This window comes from Thunnus maccoyii, chromosome 10 (genome assembly GCF_910596095.1).
Source record: "Thunnus maccoyii chromosome 10, fThuMac1.1, whole genome shotgun sequence".
Taxonomy (NCBI): domain Eukaryota; kingdom Metazoa; phylum Chordata; class Actinopteri; order Scombriformes; family Scombridae; genus Thunnus; species Thunnus maccoyii.
In genome coordinates, this window is record NC_056542.1 from 7,485,320 (window position 1) to 7,503,509 (window position 18,190).

An 18,190-nucleotide genomic window follows, 5' to 3' on the forward strand; every position below is an offset into this window, starting at 1 on the left:
GCCCTGACCCCAGCTAAGTACATTGCTGTGGTTCTTCTGATAATACCTGATAATAACAATTAATAAATAAAGAACAATTACAGTTGTAAGTTTTAATGTTGAAAATCCAGCTGAAATTAAGTATTAACATTGGACAAGTAGATAATAAAGGGACACTCCGTACATATAAAGTGAAACCTTTATTTTTCAGTTCCAAAAAAAGAGTTTACTTTTGAAAGGTACATTTATTCTCCCTTTGTAAATGTAATAAAACACCCTAATGGCCACTGTACAGTATATTGCTACATTCATGTGATATGGTAAGCAGAATGACATCAAATAGCTAAAAGCAAAAGCATTTAGAAGTTAAGTTTAGTTTGAGATGCCTATACTCAAAACCATTAAATCAACCATTTACCACATACACCACTTGCTTTTTAATGTATTCCTTATTATATAATTAGGTATAGAATTCATATATTTTATATATATTATTAAAGGATTAACAGTCAAACTGTATTCCCTGCTTGTGCTGACACATTTCTGCAATTTGTAACACTAAATGGGAGATGCCCCCCTCAGAAGTCTGACATCCTATATGGTTAGCAGGTGCAATGAAATCCAACATAATTCGCATGCAAAACTGGAAATGTTTCTCAAAACTCTGATAAAATGACACAAGGGGGTTTGATTCGAGAGTAATAGCTTAAAACGCCACCAAAACATCTCTTTACCTTAAGGCAATCAATAATAAACCAGATTTTTCCAGATTTCCGGATTCTTCGCAGACAGAAAACCAATAATGATGAAGTTAAAGTACAGTTTGCAGACTGAAGAGTTTATCTTTAGGCTATTGGAATGATTTCAGTGGTGCATTTGCATGAAGCAGGGCACCAGGCATACACCAGCTTATTCCCACATCCAGTCGTATCTTTCATCTTTGGACAGTTGATGAACTTGTTAATGTAAGGACAGGGGTTGGCTGAAATAAGGAATAGACAAAGCAATTAAGAAGTTACTTCATTGTATTTTTTCTACCTCAGAAGGTAGTAATACGAGTTTCATCTTTCCTGGTAATGCAACATCCTACTTACCATGCCAAGAATATTATGAGTATTTTTAAACACATGTGACACTTACTGCAGAGCTTGTCTACGCAGTTATTGGGACAAGAAGCACATGGGGGTCCAGCCTTATATGGTGGCCATCCTCTGAAGTTTCCTCTGTTAAATAAATTAGAAAAATATCAGTTTTTTGCTCCACCCTGTGTTGACTCTGAACTAACCTCTGATTAAATATGTAGAAGTGTTTGTGTGTTCAGCTCTCCCTGAGGTCACATGTTAAAAAAAAAAAAAAGAAGAGGGTGAATGAGGGTCACATACGCTCTGTAATAATGGCAGCCGTAGAAATAGATGTTGTTAGGGCACAATTTCATTCCACAGCCAATTTTGTAGGAGCTGTTCCACACCACCTGACAACAAAAACAAAACACAGTTGCTTTCAGTGTCATTTTAATTTAGAAACTTGTTATGTATATTGATTATTCAATATGACTCATTTCTGTTTTCCGTAAAGAACAAATCTCTCTTATCAGTTTCTCTAACACATGGGTAATAAATGGTGTTGCGTAGGTTTATTTGTAGTGAAAGTGTCAAAATATATTAAAAATTAATCAACAGATGACCACATTTCCTTAAAAAAAACACAATAATGATTGTTTATGGTGGAACATGGTGGTATTATTTTTTGAAAATGAAATGTCTCTCATTTTTTTAAAGGATATAAATCTTTTCACGTGGTAAAAGTAGGATTTGTCAAACATCTTGTACAGACAATTCATCATAGAGTGAAAGGCTTGTCCAAAGCCACAATCTGCAGAGATAATCTCTCATCTGTGTCACGAAATGAAAACATTCAGCAGCTAGAAACCTACAATATACTATATTTAAAACCTGCAAAAACTCATTTCTGACCACTTGCAATAGAAACAAGCTGTGAACACAACACTGAGATATTATCACCTTTTAAAGGACCAGCGTGTAGGATTTAGTGGCATCTAGTGGTGAGTTTGCAGATTGTAACCAACTGAGTACCCTTCCCCTTCTCCCTAACCCTCCCTTTCCAAGTGTGTAGTAGAATCTACGATGGCCGTGAAACTCGCAAAAAATGCAAAAGGCGCTCTCTAGAGCCAGTGTTTGGTTGGTCCATTCTGGGCTACTGTAGAAACATGGTGGTGCTATATGGCGGCCTCCACATGGAAGAGGAACCGCTCCCTATGCAGATATAAAGAGCTCATTCTAAGGTAATGAAAACACAAAGATTATTATTTTCAGGTGATTATACACTCAATAAAACATACTTATGAATATTATCTTCCATTTTTGCCAAGTCCATTCTGCTAGATGCCACTAAATTCAACACACTGCACCTTTAAGTCAATGTGGCTTGTTAGCAGACAGTTATCTACTTATTTACATGTCCAGCAGTTACAGGGCAACATTATCATTCACTTGGAGTCATATTTCATTTGGAGTCATATTTCTGACCGCCTGATAAAAATAAGTCCAATGTTCACTCTTCTTTTAGCTCAGTTTTTAGTCTCCAGTAGCCTCCAGAGAAAATATTTGGATCTTTAGCTGCTAAATGCTCCACTGTGTTCACCAGCTAGTCACTAAATGTTTCTGTCTGTGGTTTGGTGCTGAGCAGGTAGTGTAAAAAACAAGACTATGGTGAGACCAAACTAAAACGATAAAGTTGCAGGTTTTAGTACCAAAGCAATGAGCTAAAAGATGCAAAAATGCAGATTGGAGTGATAATTCTCTGTGGAGTTCATCAGTGCTAGAAACCCCTTTTGTTTACAGTCATTTGATCCATTGTTTTTGTAAAGATATTGATTATTGATTAAAATATTGATCATAACCACCCAATTAAAAAGTAGAAACCACACAATAACAAAACAATGACATCACTGTATTGAATATGCTGCCACTGCAACATTCTTATAATTTTTGTCAACACATTACTGTTACCCTAGCAACAGGTAAGTGTTACCTGTGTGTAGTGACCAACAGTTTTGTGGTTGGTAGATCCTTTGGGATACTGGTAGTTTGCCACTTCACTGTGCCAGGCCTTAACGACGTTCGTCCACAATGAAGGTGAGGATGAATAGAACAGATTCTCACCCAGTTCATATCCTGCTCATTGGTGAGAAACACACGGCAGCACTGATTAATGAGTGTCTGCAAATGCACGGTTTTAATTTCATGTCCAAGTAGATAAACTTATTTAGATAAAAAACACAATCACTAAAATACATATTAACAATAATCTACTTAAAGATAACAGATCTGTGTAATTTGTATTAAAGGCTGGAGATAAGATAATGTTCACTATGACTCCACCCATCAATCACAAGGTCATTCAGTTCACAGGGAACCTTCACACTGACTGCATCTCTGAGGTATTATTTAAGGTCCTGGCATATGTGGGGTAAGGTAAAGGAAAGAAAGAGAAAGGAGGAATGCAGGCAGAAGAAAAATACCTTTGAGCATGCGGGTGCTTGGTGGTCCATGACCTAAAATGCATTTATCCACCCAGGCCTGAGCACTGGCTGCTACCTCCTCGCTGTAGCTCTATAAAAGAAAAAAAAACACACAAAAACAATTTTCATTCCACACTGACATCCACAATGATCCATTCTCGTGCGAGATATTGGTTTTGAAAACCAGATCACTTGTGGTTTGAAAGACGAAGATGAATTTTCAAAATATGTTCCACTCCTAACTCCTAAAATGTGAAATGGCTTTCATTCAAACGGCCTTCCCCTTCGAGAGCAATTGAGGTGCTTTTCATAAAGGCTAAAGCCAAAACTGAGTTCCAATACAAACATGATTTTTTTTTTTTTTTTTACTTTTCTGCAGAAACCTTACACCTCCAGACATCCAAGTCTTTTAGAAAAGAAATAAAATGTCATTATTCTCCTTCTCTATTGACTGGCAGATTTCCAACAGTGTAGAATGTATTTCTAGAGGTTGGGCTTTGTTCTGTACAAACCATACTCAAAATGTATTTTCCCATTTTAAATAGCATTCATACATAACTCATAACATCTATATAGTCTTTGGGTTTTACCTGCTTCAACTTTGAGCAGGGATTTACTGCATCAGAAGAATTAAGGTTGAGTCAGTTCTTAATAATCAAACATTACAACCCTGATTTTCATGATTGTTTTATTAATGATTTTCAGGTCATGTGCATAAGCCCTCACCTACTTTATTGTTTTTTTTGCTTCCCACAAGTGAGGGAGAACAAATGAGAGGGAATTATGAGTAAATATTATCTAAGCCACTTTTATTATGTTAGTAGAGAACAGGACTGACCATCACCAGCATGTCAGAAGCAGTAGGCTGAACCTCTCTCCTGAAAGCATTGTGCTGATCAACGATCTCAGCCTGAACCGCTTTGTTTTCTGGGCAAACGTCTGCAGACAAATACACACACATACAGACATGCATATAGACTTAAAACCAATAGGTAAACACCAGATTAAAGACATAATGAAGAGTGATATTTACTCTGGTACCGTTAATACGATATGACTCACAAAATATCCTGGTGTAATTACTCAGAAATGGCTTGACATAAAAGCAAAGTATAGCTTGAAATCCCATGATCTTATTGGGAGACTTGTTGGCATGGTTTCAGCTACAGAGCTGATACTGGGAAAGAAAATGCCTTTGTAAGAGTTCAAGTTCTGATGCATTTAACAGTGTGCTTACCTTGCTGTGGATACACCATGGCACGCAGCAAAGTACATGAAATGAGAAGAAATTCAAGTTCTCGATTAATGCTAATGATACATCCTCTGATATAAGAAATATCATAGGATGAAAAGGAATTAAATCTTTTAAATCTTATGTAAAAAATATTTGTACCACAACAGAATTATGCTATAAAAAAGCTCATTAAAGAAAATTTCACCCATCTAAAAAGAAAATTTCACCCATCTAAAAGCATGTATTAGTGGTCTAAACAATGAATTTAAATGACTTTAAAATTTAATTTAAAGTGATGGTATCTTAACTGTCTAAAAGTCGTTGTAAGCTGTTCCAACTACTTGATATCCTGGGTTGGAAAATAGTGTTTATGACATTTGAATTCAGTGAATTCCAGCTGAAAATGTAATTTCTGTTTCCACAGTCCAATGTGATTAAAATCAATAATAACTATTTTTCCCATTATAACATATTGTAATATACTAGAAAGTATATTTATTAGAATAATTATTTTTTGCATATCACCAGCTTTGGATTCCTTCCAAAATGTAGTAAAATCTCACAAAATAGAAATACTTATTGCAGTATTAGTACTTCAAAACTATACTCACGCACTATACTTTCAATAGTTGCTTTCCAGAAACACTGCATAACCTGTTGCATTACAGTTTCCTAAGATATATTATTTAAAAGTATTTACACTGTTATTTCTTTTTAATCTTATTCTAATTCTACTTACCACGACACATGCAGAGTGCACTTGATGCAGTATCAAGACGCAAATCAGGAGAGCAAACATTTTCACAGACAAAAAGGAAGATGCCTATGTACAGTGAAAATAAAAACAGAGCAAAATCATGAAAAACTACTTTATGTATGATATTATATTTTGACAATCATTCCAGTTTTGTTATTTGTAACAAAATTTTATCTGAATTGATATGCCCATTTTGAATTGAGTGTCCACTAAAATTGTGAGGAAAGAAAGTAATAAAGTGAAAAAATGTGGATGGATATTTTCCTTAAATGAATCTATGTATCATCAAAGGATTTTTAAAAAAATCTTACATTAACGGAATCGTCTGAGCTGAGAGCCACAGCTGCTCCTGGGTCTTCAGGAGGTGGAGGTGAGTTTGGACTTTCATCTCCCTCCTTTTATAGACCCAGCTCAGTTGCTCATTATACAGCCACAGTACTGTACAGTGCCCTCTGGCCGCTAATGATGCAGCACTATCCAGGATGTTACACAAAAACAAGTCTATCGTGCAGCAATGGAAAGACTTTTTCTTCAAAAGAGTGAAACTGACGGAGAGTAAACAAGGAATTGTTAAGCCCTAGGGTGTATGTGACTACCTGATGCATTGCCTTGTGTTTACACAGCCTACAGTAGAATGAAAAGACCTCAAAGGTCAAGGTAAATAAAAGAAATGGAGCACTGACAGTTTACAAGATAGAACTGTATGGTCTTGTATGTAAATGGATAAAGGTTGTACAGGTAATGAAGGCTAAAGACGCGCCCATCGTTTGTTTTGGCACAAAATGCATATTATAAACAGAACGTGGCTCTGACACGAAATAGTAGGGATCAGAAAATGTATGTTTTTACAATTTTTTGCATGTATGTATGTATGAAGTGTCTTGTGTTGAACAACTAGTTGAGTAGGTCTTTGTTTTTGTCTGTTTCTTGTTTGCTTAAAAAAAAACAAAGTCATAAAAATGCGGACAGACTGTCTTTGAAATAGCAGCACAAGCTTGGAGGTGAAACACAAGATAACGTATCTGAATTGTTATATAATCCTAAAAATGAATAATATGACGTATTGCTAACTTTTGGAAGGTCATTTTAAAACGTAATTGATTATACAAACTTAATCAATTGAATGACGAAATATTCAACATAACTTTCATGTTAATAAATTAAATCAGTTGTTTTCTGGTGTCAAATGCTAAAACTGCTAAACCTGAAGCCAAGTTAAGAAAAACCTTTATATTGTCAAGTTAAGTCTTTCCTGGGAAAACTCATACAGGGAATGAGGACATTAAAGCTGCACTAATGAATATGTAATGACTATGTAATGTAAAAGAGGTTGCTCAAAGTGACAAATCCACAGAGAATCGTCTGACTCTGCAGTTCCCCTGAGTTCTACAGAGTGTTTTAGTGTCTTTCAGCTCACTATTTTGGTTTTTCAGCCTACAACTTAACTGTTTTGGTACACTCTCACTGCTCAGTGTACTGTACACTATACTTCCCAGCACCAAATGGCACACAAAGTTAGGAAAATATTTCCCAGAAACACAACTCAAAAGAAATGCTAATGTTGCTCTGTGTCAGCTTGATGTGTAAATAGGCAACTACAACTTTATATGGTGATTATATATCAGTGTTGTGTTAACAGCTTATTCTGCTGGCCCAAATCATTTAAAGGATATGACTGGAGATTTTCTTTATTTTTCTTATTGTCAGCAAATCTCATATGTAGAGCCAAACCAACAATGAACTGATCCTACTTACAAGGATTGTGCATGTGTCCAAAGCCTGATATATTGTATTCCTCTGTGCAGTAGACCTCCATTGTTGCCCAAAAACGATTAAAAACACGTCAGTGAGCAACATCGCTGCACTGGGTGACATATTCCTTCACCCTGAAGAGTTTGGACATGGTAGTTTGTTTAAAAATGGCTAATAACAGCAATCACATTTTCAGTCTCAGGAGAGCAGTTTCTTGTACAGCAGACATACAATAAGCTAGTGAAGCTCCTGCACATGCATATTGGAGCCGTTTCTAAACAAACTACTGTAACCGTTGTCTTCAGGTTTAGGGAACATGTCACCCAGTGCAGTGGTGTGGTTCATTGATATATTTTTCAATACTTTTTGGACAACAATGGAGATCTATAGCACAGAGGAATAAGATATATCAGGCTTTGGATACACATACAATACTTGTAAATAGATCAATTCATTGTTGGTTGGACTCTGCACATGAGATTTGCAAGTCTTATCCTTAAATGTTGCTTTAGCATTTCTAGCAGCAGATTTAAAATACCACCTTGGTAGGGAGAAAATAGATGTTAAACTAGTTCATTTTCATGAGCAATAACCGCTCTTTATGGCTAGTAAAAAGCCCACATAACATCAAAAGGAATAAGAAATCACAGTATGGGTCACAGGTTCATTGACAAGTGATATTTCCAAAATGAAAAAAGAGCAAATAGAACCAAATTTATAAGAAAAATAAAATGACAACCTTGCATTTCTTGTCACTGCAAATAAAGAGGTCTTTATTTCAGGACAGTGAGATAGTGTGTTATATGGACGTATTATTAACAGGTATCTAGAAAACAAGTACAGTACATTCAGGAAGCACGAGGAATGATTGTACAGTTTGTTGTACAATTAACTGCGTAAAATGGAGAAACAACTTGGACTGCTGACAGTATTAGAAGCTTTTTGTGAACAATGCAGACTTATCTTAGGAGTGACCTTGTATGTTCAGAACATAAGATTTAAGCCTCTGTTGATTCTTGATTGTGTCTCTCAATACAAAACACACATTCGTCTGCTATCACCTCTCCGCTTAATGCACTATTGTAATATTTGTAATACGGTTCAATTGGTAGCTGGAGTCAAACAGTCTCAGTGGTCAAAGACAAGTTCTATTTGAGCTTGCTTTATGGAGTTTGCTTAGGTCTACTTTCATGAGTCATGAGTTTTATGTTTTCATATTTCCCATTCTAATGCACTATATGTAGATTGTGGGAAATGTTTTTTGTTTTATACCATGGTGTAAAAAAACAGCATCCCAGAAAATGTGATACTACTTTCATGCTCATTATAGTAAAGAACATTGTTTAATTGGTGCAATATCACAAAACCAGTTGCAAACTGGAAAATGAAAATGATGCAAAATGAAAAAAATGAAGATATTGAACTTGCATTGACTAATTGCTACTTGGGGGCAACACAACAAGCTGTAAACTCAACATTAATGACATATTATCGCCTTAAAGTTGATATGTTGAACGTATAAGCAAACAGTTTCCTTTAAACATCCAGCAGACACAGAGGAACATTAGCATTCATTTGGAGTCATGTTCTGGCCATGTGAATGTAAATCCAATATTCATTCTCCTTTTAGCTCTGGTCTGTTCTCCACTAACTCCTAAGGGAAATATCTATCTCTTTAGCTGCTAAATGCTCCACTATGTTCACCAGCTAACTTTGTCTTGATGCCATTTGGGCACTAAGACAAAGTTTAGTGGGCAGGTATAGCGTAAAGTAGGGTTTAAAAGCTTTTTAAAATAAAACAGCTACCTGCTGTGGCTGAAAAACAGGGCTGATGAGGTTGGTGGGATTGAACCACAGTAAAGTTGTAGGCTGTAAACCCACAATGAGCTGAAAGATGCTATAAAGCTCTGTTGGGCTGAGGAGAAACTGCAGAGTCTGGTTATAATTCTCATTGGGTTGTCACTATCAGCAACACCCTTCACATGCATGTAGTCGTTTGATCCATTGTTAATATAAAAAGAGTTGAGTGTTAGGCGCTAATCCAAAAAGTAGTGTAATGCAATTTTAAATCACAAAGAATCTGAAAAAAGCTACACAGTGTTGAAACCCAGCTCCACATAAATTATAAACCACAATAAGAAAAACAAACCGCAGTCAGTTTGCTCTCCACTGTCAATGGTCCGTACGATGATGGATATCATGGGTGTAGTGCTTTATGTACTCATGGCGTTGTGTACGTCCACTTATGCTTTTCTTGAAACGAAAAATTTCCCATGAGGTAAGAATGAAGGTACACCATTTACCATGGTCTCACTGCTTACAACTATGCAAAAGCGAAGCCAAAATATCTCATAGATGTATAATAAGAACTGGATACAGCGTCGGAGGCAGGGCCCCGTTCATTCCTATGAAAGTTTCTCAGTGGCGCATGAAGCCAAAAAAGCCACTTCCCACTGAAAAGAAATTACCTGGATCAAAACATACTGCACATGCTTTATAGGCCCCGTGCGCCCTTAGAGCATGCTCACTAGAGACTTCTGCAGCCTGAGACAGCTAACTTCTAGTTTAACCCTAACTTGAATGGGGATAAAACTATTTGTGACTTTTGAAATGTGATTAGACCAAATGGATCAAATTCCAATAGTGAAACGAGACATTTTGCAGGGGTTGTAACATTCAAAAAAACATATCCAATATTTTGTAGCCACTCCTTTTCTCATGTAGGAAAAATGCATTTTGGAAGTTGTAATTCCATGGTTTGGCCACTATTTCAAATTAGTTTCAAAGGCCAGCACTTTGACGTGTACTCGAGTAGTTGGATTTTTTAGTTTGGCTCATGTCACATCCGCTAACATGGAGGGTTATAGGGTTAGGGTTAGGGTTAGGGTCAGGACTTATGACCTATACTGCAGCCAGATAATTGAGATAATTTGGATTCACTTTTGGGGAGCTGTGATGACATCCATATTTAATACAGACAATGGGATAGCATAACACAAGTAGCAACAATCTTATCATCTGGCAAGATGGGATTAAAAATAGAACTGTATGTCCCTGGGCTGCCTGTAAAGGCTGTGTGCAACCTACTTATTAGAGGGCATGGGGTAACCCCATGACACGCACCATTTAAAGTAATAGTAGCCATTACAGAAAAGCCCTCAGTGCAGCTACAGGCGGACACCCTGGGCAGAAAACTGACAGCCTAGTGCAGCATGGTTCGGTGAAAATTATGTGAGAAAGGTTGAAATCTTTTGTTGTAAATCTTTTCTTGTTCACCCCTGTTGCTGAATTCAGGTATCTAATCTTTGGGGAAAATTATGAAATATTATAATAATTGACCACTTAAGTAATTATAAATGCTTTATAATGTGTTATGATTATTGTTATAAAGCATTATGAATATTTATGAGTGATTATAACCATAATTATACAGTACTATAGGCAAATTACAATGCATTTTAAGTATGTTTATAATGCATTATGGGCATCATTGTGTTACTGAAAAATATACTGAATGCACGCCGCCTGACAGCTTCCATTAAAAACCAAATGTATAATAAAAAAGATGTATAAATACATTTTGAACAGTAAAAGAATAAAATAGCTTTGGTAGCTTCATACAAAACATAAACACTATGTATTAAAAACAAACTTTAAGATGTTATATAAGCTGACAGCAGATGCACGCAGATATAGATTGAAAATGACTGTATCATCCGTCCCTGTGGGTCATTACTGAAGCCTTGTTAAAAGTTATTTTGTGCTAATGGCAGTTTTTAGCATTTCGGTATTTTAGCATGGAATGGTTATCTACTTAAGCTTTGTCATAAATCACTTTCCCATTCAATTCATTCAGTATTCCCTACATAATTAACTATGTAGTGAGTAGTAAAATCAGATTTTGGATCATCATCACTTTGCGTCATTACTGTCAGTGTGACCTACAACTTTCACACCTGCCAATGGTGAAGCATTAAAATTGTGTAGCAAAACCTTTTAAGCAAAATATAGTGTACATGTTGTTTTTCATGTACACTGCATTTTTCATTTCATTTTGGAAACACTTAAGTGCTCACATTTTATAAAACCTTGTACTTTAACTCAAACACCTCTTTCATTGGTATTTATATCTGGTATGATTCACAGGCTGGGCTCAATCAAAAAACAAAAGTGGCATAAAAATTTTTCCTAAAGAGGTTTTGAGACAAGATGATTTTATATTTTCCTTCAGAAATAGGCCCCTCCAAAATCATGTTGTTTTCTATTTAGATATTTAATGATCTAATTAACAAGGAAACCAGCCAATAAACGAGCAGCTGCAGCTCAGGAGGTAGAGCGGGTCATCCACTAATCACAGGGTCAGCTGGTTCGATTCCCAGCTCCACCAGTCCATATGTCGAAGTGTCCTTGGGCAACATACTGAACCCCAAACTGCTCCCGATGGTTAGGCCAGCTCCTTGCATGGTAGCTCACTGCCAACATTGTGTGAATGGGTAAATGAGCGGCAAATTTGTAAGGTGCTGCTTTTGGATAAAAGTGCTATATAAATGCAGCCATTTATATACGAAGACTAATACAGGGAGTACCACTCAGCCTGTGAAATAGTTGTATAACGTCTTCTGTAGCTCTTTGTCAAATCTGAGAAAACAACTGATGACATTATCTTGGCCCTGGCTTGGAGACTATACATTTATAAAGAAAGCTGTTACTAACAAGGAGCATCTAACAAAAAGAGGAGGAAATGTAGAATCCAGTGTTTTTGCAGCTTGACCCGTGTTACAGTCAGGATAATCTTGGCCTCCGCAGCTTTGATTTTGACTATTATTTTCTTACATAAAGCTCCAACTTTATAGAAGTGCAATACCAAATTGCTGTCGAAAAGCTATTTTTCATCTCTAGTCCTAAAAAAGACTGCTTCATTAAATAAATAGATTAAATAGGATATAAGCACGCAGAGCAGTAAAATAAATAATATTAATGTTAGTAAGGGTAATACAGGATATCATGTTGTAATCTGAAAAAATTAAACATATACATTAAATCACTCTGGCACTATAAAAGCAAGGCAACAATGGAAACAATGTTGATATTCTTTGCTGTTTGACATTTGAGAGGCACAGTTCATTTTCCACATTAAACACTGGGGGTCACTGTCACATCTCTAGTCACAGAGGAGCTGTGGAAGCAGATGAGGTCCAGTGACAGAACTCAACGGTGCTCTTTGTATGAAACCTTAAATATAACCGACTGTGAACGATGAACAATGTTATTATTCCGCTGCAAAACAAGGAGACTCATTTATGCTCCCTCGTTCGTTCTCCCGTCCAATCGGCTGTCTGTCTGAGTCCTCAGTCATTCATGTAAGACTGAAGCTTTCCATAAACACCAGCTTGCACAAACACTATGCTTGGCTGCTCGTCTTTACAATTCATCTCACATTATTTGACCCGTTTCAGTTGTCCCATGACACCCTCCAGTGGGAAAATATCAGCAGAAGACATTCAGCGAAGTGCCCTCTGTGGCTGATTTAGCAGTAAGGTCAAGTTTTCACCAAGTTACGGGACATTAAACACATCCAATGTGCTGCTAAACAATAAACCCACTGAAATGTAAGATTTGAAGATGACATCATGTAAATGGTATTTTTCCTCAATACAGTATTTTTTTTTTTAGCTATTATTCAGAGCTAAAGCTTCTCGGTAATTAAACTGTCGGTGATCATTAGTGCTCTTCAAGTCAAGTTAAAAGTGCTGGGAAAAAAGCATCCACCCAACATTAACAATTTTACTTTCTTTTGTTCTTTAATTGCAACCTCAGGTCTCTCCGTGGGTGTTTTAAAGATATGATTTGCCTGAACAGCCCTTTTCCCCTTCTAGCATTGAACCTTTTTGATGTGAAGGTGCAACGGGGCTCCTGGTTTGATAGCAAACACAGAGAGGAAATCTCCATCTTTAAAACAGATGTATCATTAATTCGCGGCCTGGAGTTAGGTTCTCGTAGCAACGTCTATGCGCCACAAGGAGAGCTCTCCTTGAAAAGACAGCTATAACCCTGGAAATTGACCAATTGAATCCCCTATTAAGCTAAAAATGACTTTGAGAAGAGCCCAATGTCATGATCACGATCAAGTCAAATCACAGTTTGTGGCGCTCTTCATCGGTAGGCTAATTATAGCAACTCATCAAAAAGCAAGTCCTCCTTTTTCTCTCTTGTTTTTCAGTTGTTTTTTTTTTTCTCACCTTGTCAATGACTATATTTTTTAACAAGCATCATCTTTATTTGCATTTCAAGTTCACACTTTCTACATCCAAGGAGGCTATGCTTTCATTCACATTCTTGTTTGTTTGTTCACAGAAAAAAAAATCACAGAAAATGAAAAAAGTTCAATCTGATGAAAATTCAGAACACTGGCCAAGTAACATTTTTAGGGTATTTTTTTTTAGGGCACTTGCACAAACAAGAAGTACTTGTTTGCTTATTTACTTATGTAAATGAAAAGGAAATAGGTAAATGTATTGCATAATTGTCTATGTACTATGATGCAGATGTTGACCCAGTTGCAGAGCCACACTGTTATTGAAGTGCTGTGAGCTACATATTTACATGAGCATGCTAACATACTCACAAGGAGAATATGCTAACATGCTGATGTTAAGAGGGTATAATGTTTACCATGTTCACTATCTTAGCATGTTAGCATTTGTTAACACATGACTGCTAGCATGGCTAAAAAAATACCTTAGTATTTTCTGTTGTAATGGTAAAAAAATAACACTTTTTCACCATTGCTTTCCAAATATCCTTGAAAAATAGGTTCAGACACCTGTTAAAATAGTTGTCACTGCAGAAGATCTTCAATCAGCACCTATTCTGAATATGTGACATGGTGGCTGTTTCCTTATGGCTGAAAAGAGGCTGCAGCAAGATTAGATTGAAACTGGCCATATTGCAGTCAGTAGCCTTTTCAGGTTAAGATAAAACCTAATCATTCAGGTAATGACTGTAAGGCAAATAAGCAAAAAGAACCAAATTTCAGTTGTCACATAGTTCACATCACATAAGTCCAATAGCACCTACAAGTCCAATATGTTATGAATTGAACTTTACCATAAAAAAATGACAAAAATGATCCCAACACAATGTCCAACTTAATTCTTCAACCACATGTCCTCGCTCAGTTACTCAGTTGTCATGGAGATGTTTTAGTTATTATCGGTATGGAATTTCGGTCACAGCTGTAAAACATGTTGGTTACTTCTGGTATTTTAAAAGTGCGAATCAAGGCTTTTTCACACATAAATAATAGTGAGGAAGAGGTTCCTATTTCTTACATTGTTTGTCTGTCATTCTCCTCAAGCACAATTTGTTCCCTCCAGAACATGTAACTGAACCGATGGTTGACCCATTTCACCCACCTGGATTCAGTCCAACTGCCTTGTGCCTCTTTCCAGACACAGGGGTCAGTGTGTCTCAGTGTGTCACTCTCTTTGTAATAATACAGCATGAAACAATAAATCTACCGACTCTGCCTGCAGGAATGTGGACATCATCATGCTTGTCCTTGAGTATTTACACCCTGTAAGAACAGATTTTTTGGCCACCAGGGGGCAGCAAAAACAAGCTGTGTACACGCTAAATAGTTGCCTATTTTGCTCTAGCAGTCACAAAGCAACATTTGCATTTATTTGGAGTCATGTTTCTGTCTAGCTGATGAATGTAAGTCCCATATTTACTCTTATTTTAGCTCTGTTTAGGTCTCTCCCAACTCCAGAAGGATATATCTGTCTCCTTAGCTGCTAAACCAGCTAGCCATCCAACTTTGTCTGGATGTTGTTTGATGCTGAGCAGGTATCATAGAGTGGATTTTAAAAACAGCTGCCTGCTGATGAGAGCGGTAAGAGTGAACCAAAACTGAAGTAGCAGCCTGCAAACAATGGATCAATGAGCTGAAAGTTTAATCTTAAAATCTTAAATCATGAAAAATATTCCACACTCATCAAATCCTGTACAACCCAGCCAGAGTCCAACCATACAGTCATTTACAGTAACCATCAATAGATAAGCATTGCAGAGTGTTAATGGTGCAGACAGACAGCAAAGGAAACGTCTTCCCTGATGTCAGCATTGATGCTGATTTGTGAACGCTTCCTGTAAGGATGCTCTGTTCTAACATGGATCTCTGCTGCTTCTGTTATGGTTGTTGTTTAAGTAGTAGTAGTTGTTATTGTTGTTGTAGAAATCACAGTTTATGTATCAAAGGTCTGCTGTTTCTCCAGAGTGATGGTGGCCCCTCATACAGCTGGCTTAAATAATAAATACAGAGCTATAGGGGGTCTTGACCCAGATGTATCAAATATGCATAACCACTACAGAGGAGTGTAGTACTCAGGATCACAAACATCCTTATTCAACAAAACACCATCATACCCTTTACCCCTTTTCATCACCAGCTCCCCAAAACACTTCAGCCATTCCCACAGCATGCACACATGAATGTCTGCGTGCATGTGCACATGTATTGACTATGTGGCAAAGCCTTCCTACTGCTTTCTGTCTACTTCTCTCCATCTCTCTCTCAAACAAACTATTGATTACTATTTCTATCCACCCATCTTTCTGTAGTCCTTCACTCCCCAAACAACACCCACCACCCTTCCTCCTCCTGCCCCTTCTCCACCTCCCTCTCTCTAACTCTGGTATTTCCCAGTGAAGCCCCCTCCCCACCTCCGCTGTCAGCCCTCCCTCCTTCCCTTTTCCTCTCCCTCCCCTCTTGTCTCCCCCTCCTCTCCTCAGATGGATTCTTCAGTCAGTCGACTGGAACTGGTGCGGCTGCCGGAGAGATAGACAGTGAGGCAGAGAGGCTGTGCTGAACAGACGCTGGGTCAGAGCGCTCAGTTGCTTCAGACAATCACGGGGGAGCGAGAGAAAGACACAGGAAAAGAGACACACACACACACACACACGCACACACACAGATAGAGAACACCACATAGAAACATAGACTGAAAAGAGAGAAAGGGAGGGAGAAACAGGAGAGGGAGGTAAATATGTGACAGGATGTGGTTTCCCTGAGCTTGCAGAACATCGGTATACAGGCATACTTTGAGCATGACCTAAACACACCAAGTGTACAAGTGTGTTTGAGCTCCGTTAGGTGGCGAGGGGGAAGACGAAGCAAACCGCTGGAGCTGGAGCTGCTGCTGCTGCTGCTGCCGCTGCTGAGCCTGTAGAGCCAACAGACACTCTGGTGTCTCTGCTGCCTGCCAGAGGATTGTGTTTCCTTTCAGTCAGCCAGCACCACGGCAACCTCAGTCAGCTTGTCGGACAGGATCTGAACCCGTCCTCCATCCTCTCTTCGTGCTGGTCTCCTTCCAAGTAGAATGCGTTTCTATGCTGGAAGCTCTGGTCCAGTTGCTGCCTTCGCGTCCAAGCAGTGAACTTTTCAACTAGATTCAGAGAGAGGTAAGTTTGCTTTGTGTTTGTGGTAGAGCTTCTCAGCATGTGCATGAATGCGAAGTTCCTAACATAGCGTTACTGTACTCATGCTTGATGCTCTGGACAGCAGCCATCGTAAACTTGGACTGGTGGCAATTGTTTACCACAGAGAATTGATTCATTAGACGATGCCGCAAGCCACAAGTTGGCTTCTGGGCAGTGTGTTCAACAACAAGCTCTAAATCCACTGCTACCACACGCACACACACACACACACACAAACACGCACACACTGCCATACATGTGTATGCATGTGAAAATGCGAACATACACATGTTCGCGCTTTCACATGCTTACACACGCACACTCTGGCCATTCATCATGCACATCAATAGGTCTAGTTGTTTTGAAGTCACATGCTTGATAGATGGTACAGAGTGGAGCTGAGAATGCCAAAAATGTCTACCTGGATCCAATCACAGACTGAACCCTGACAGTGTTTCAAGATGTGCCCGGTGTACAGCATCACACCACTCCCACTAAGGAGAAAGACAGGGGAGTGTTTGATTTGTGAGCTACTGTATGTGTGAAGGGTTAAAGTGTGTGTTTCCCTGTGTGCGTGCATGCTATATAGATACATGTCTGTCCGTACAAGTGCATGTTTACATGCTTAGACTATGTGCTCCGGCACATGAGTTCATCCAAGCATGTGTGAGTGTATAAGAGGAGGAGGAGGAGGTTTAAAGGGGAAAACAAGTTGAGGAATGGCAGGAGGTGAGGGAAGGGCAGGGGGATGTCAGGGAGGAGGAAGATGAGGGCATGAGAGAGAGGAAAAGCCGGGGGGAAAGTAGAAAAAAGAGAGAGAGAGAGAGTGTGTGTGTGTGTGTGTGAGAGAGAGAGAGAGAGAGAAAGTGAGTGAGAGAGCTCAATCTGAAACGGCTGTTAATTAGTTCCAGCTGGTGAGTTGTGGAGCGTTGGGCTGCGTTAAATCTACAGTGTTGGTGGGTCAGGAGTTCTCTGTCTCAGTCTGTCTGTCTCACGCACACACACACACAAACACACATACCACAGAGACATGCATGGAAAACATACACAGATAAACGCATACACAGACACATCACACAGAATAACCCGAAAGACAAAAAGTATAGACGCAGAGCATAAATACAGACATGCAACATAAAGGTACCAACAGATGAAAACAGATCAAAATACACATAAAAAACCCAGATGAGATTTACAGATACAGGAGCACAAAAACACACATGAGCGTGCACGCACACACACACACACACACATGCATACACACATGCTTTGAGAAATAATGGCCATGTGCTCAATGTCAAGTATGTTTATCAAAGAATAAATGTATACTGTATGCGTACAACATGCGATGAAAACATCTAGCACTGCACACGTGAGCATGCATACGAGCTAAACCACACTTATGACATGAGCACAAACACACACACACAAGCACACACACACATGC

The 18,190-nt window shown here is 38.3% G+C and overlaps 2 protein-coding genes across 3 annotated transcripts in view; one reads left to right on the top strand and one right to left on the bottom strand.

Moving 5' to 3' along the window:
* Positions 1-478: 478 nt before the first annotated feature.
* LOC121906287 (cysteine-rich venom protein TEL1) lies at positions 479-5,573 on the bottom strand. Its single transcript, XM_042425079.1, has 8 exons — positions 5,494-5,573; positions 4,758-4,761; positions 4,359-4,459; positions 3,521-3,611; positions 3,031-3,173; positions 1,362-1,450; positions 1,120-1,202; positions 479-961 (listed from the first exon to the last, which is right to left on the bottom strand). The coding sequence occupies exons 1-8, from the start codon at positions 5,551-5,553 to the stop codon at positions 825-827; spliced, it is 708 nt and encodes a 235-aa protein (XP_042281013.1). The 5' UTR covers positions 5,554-5,573; the 3' UTR covers positions 479-824.
* A 10,273-nt stretch (positions 5,574-15,846) lies between these two features.
* Positions 15,847-18,190, top strand: part of LOC121906116 (raftlin-like) — a 105,803-nt gene continuing 103,459 nt past the window's right edge. The window contains exon 1 of one of the 2 annotated variants that reach the window (XM_042424791.1): positions 15,847-16,725. The gene's annotated coding sequence lies outside the window, so the exon portion shown is untranslated. The remainder of the gene's footprint in view (positions 16,726-18,190) is intronic. The other variant, XM_042424790.1, reaches the window with a different exon arrangement.

What these genes read in the sequence shown, in the direction of transcription:
- LOC121906287 (XM_042425079.1), bottom strand. Translation starts at nt 5,553, where the DNA reads ATGTTTGCTCTCCTGATTTGCGTCTTGATACTGCATCAAGTGCACTCT. An exon ending in AAGCACCCGCATGCTCAAAG is followed by an intron (nt 3,174 to 3,520) that starts GTATTTTTCTTC and finishes ACCAATGAGCAG; the next exon opens with GATATGAACTGGGTGAGAAT. An exon ending in GGCTGCCATTATTACAGAGC is followed by an intron (nt 1,203 to 1,361) that starts GTATGTGACCCT and finishes TTTATTTAACAG; the next exon opens with AGGAAACTTCAGAGGATGGC.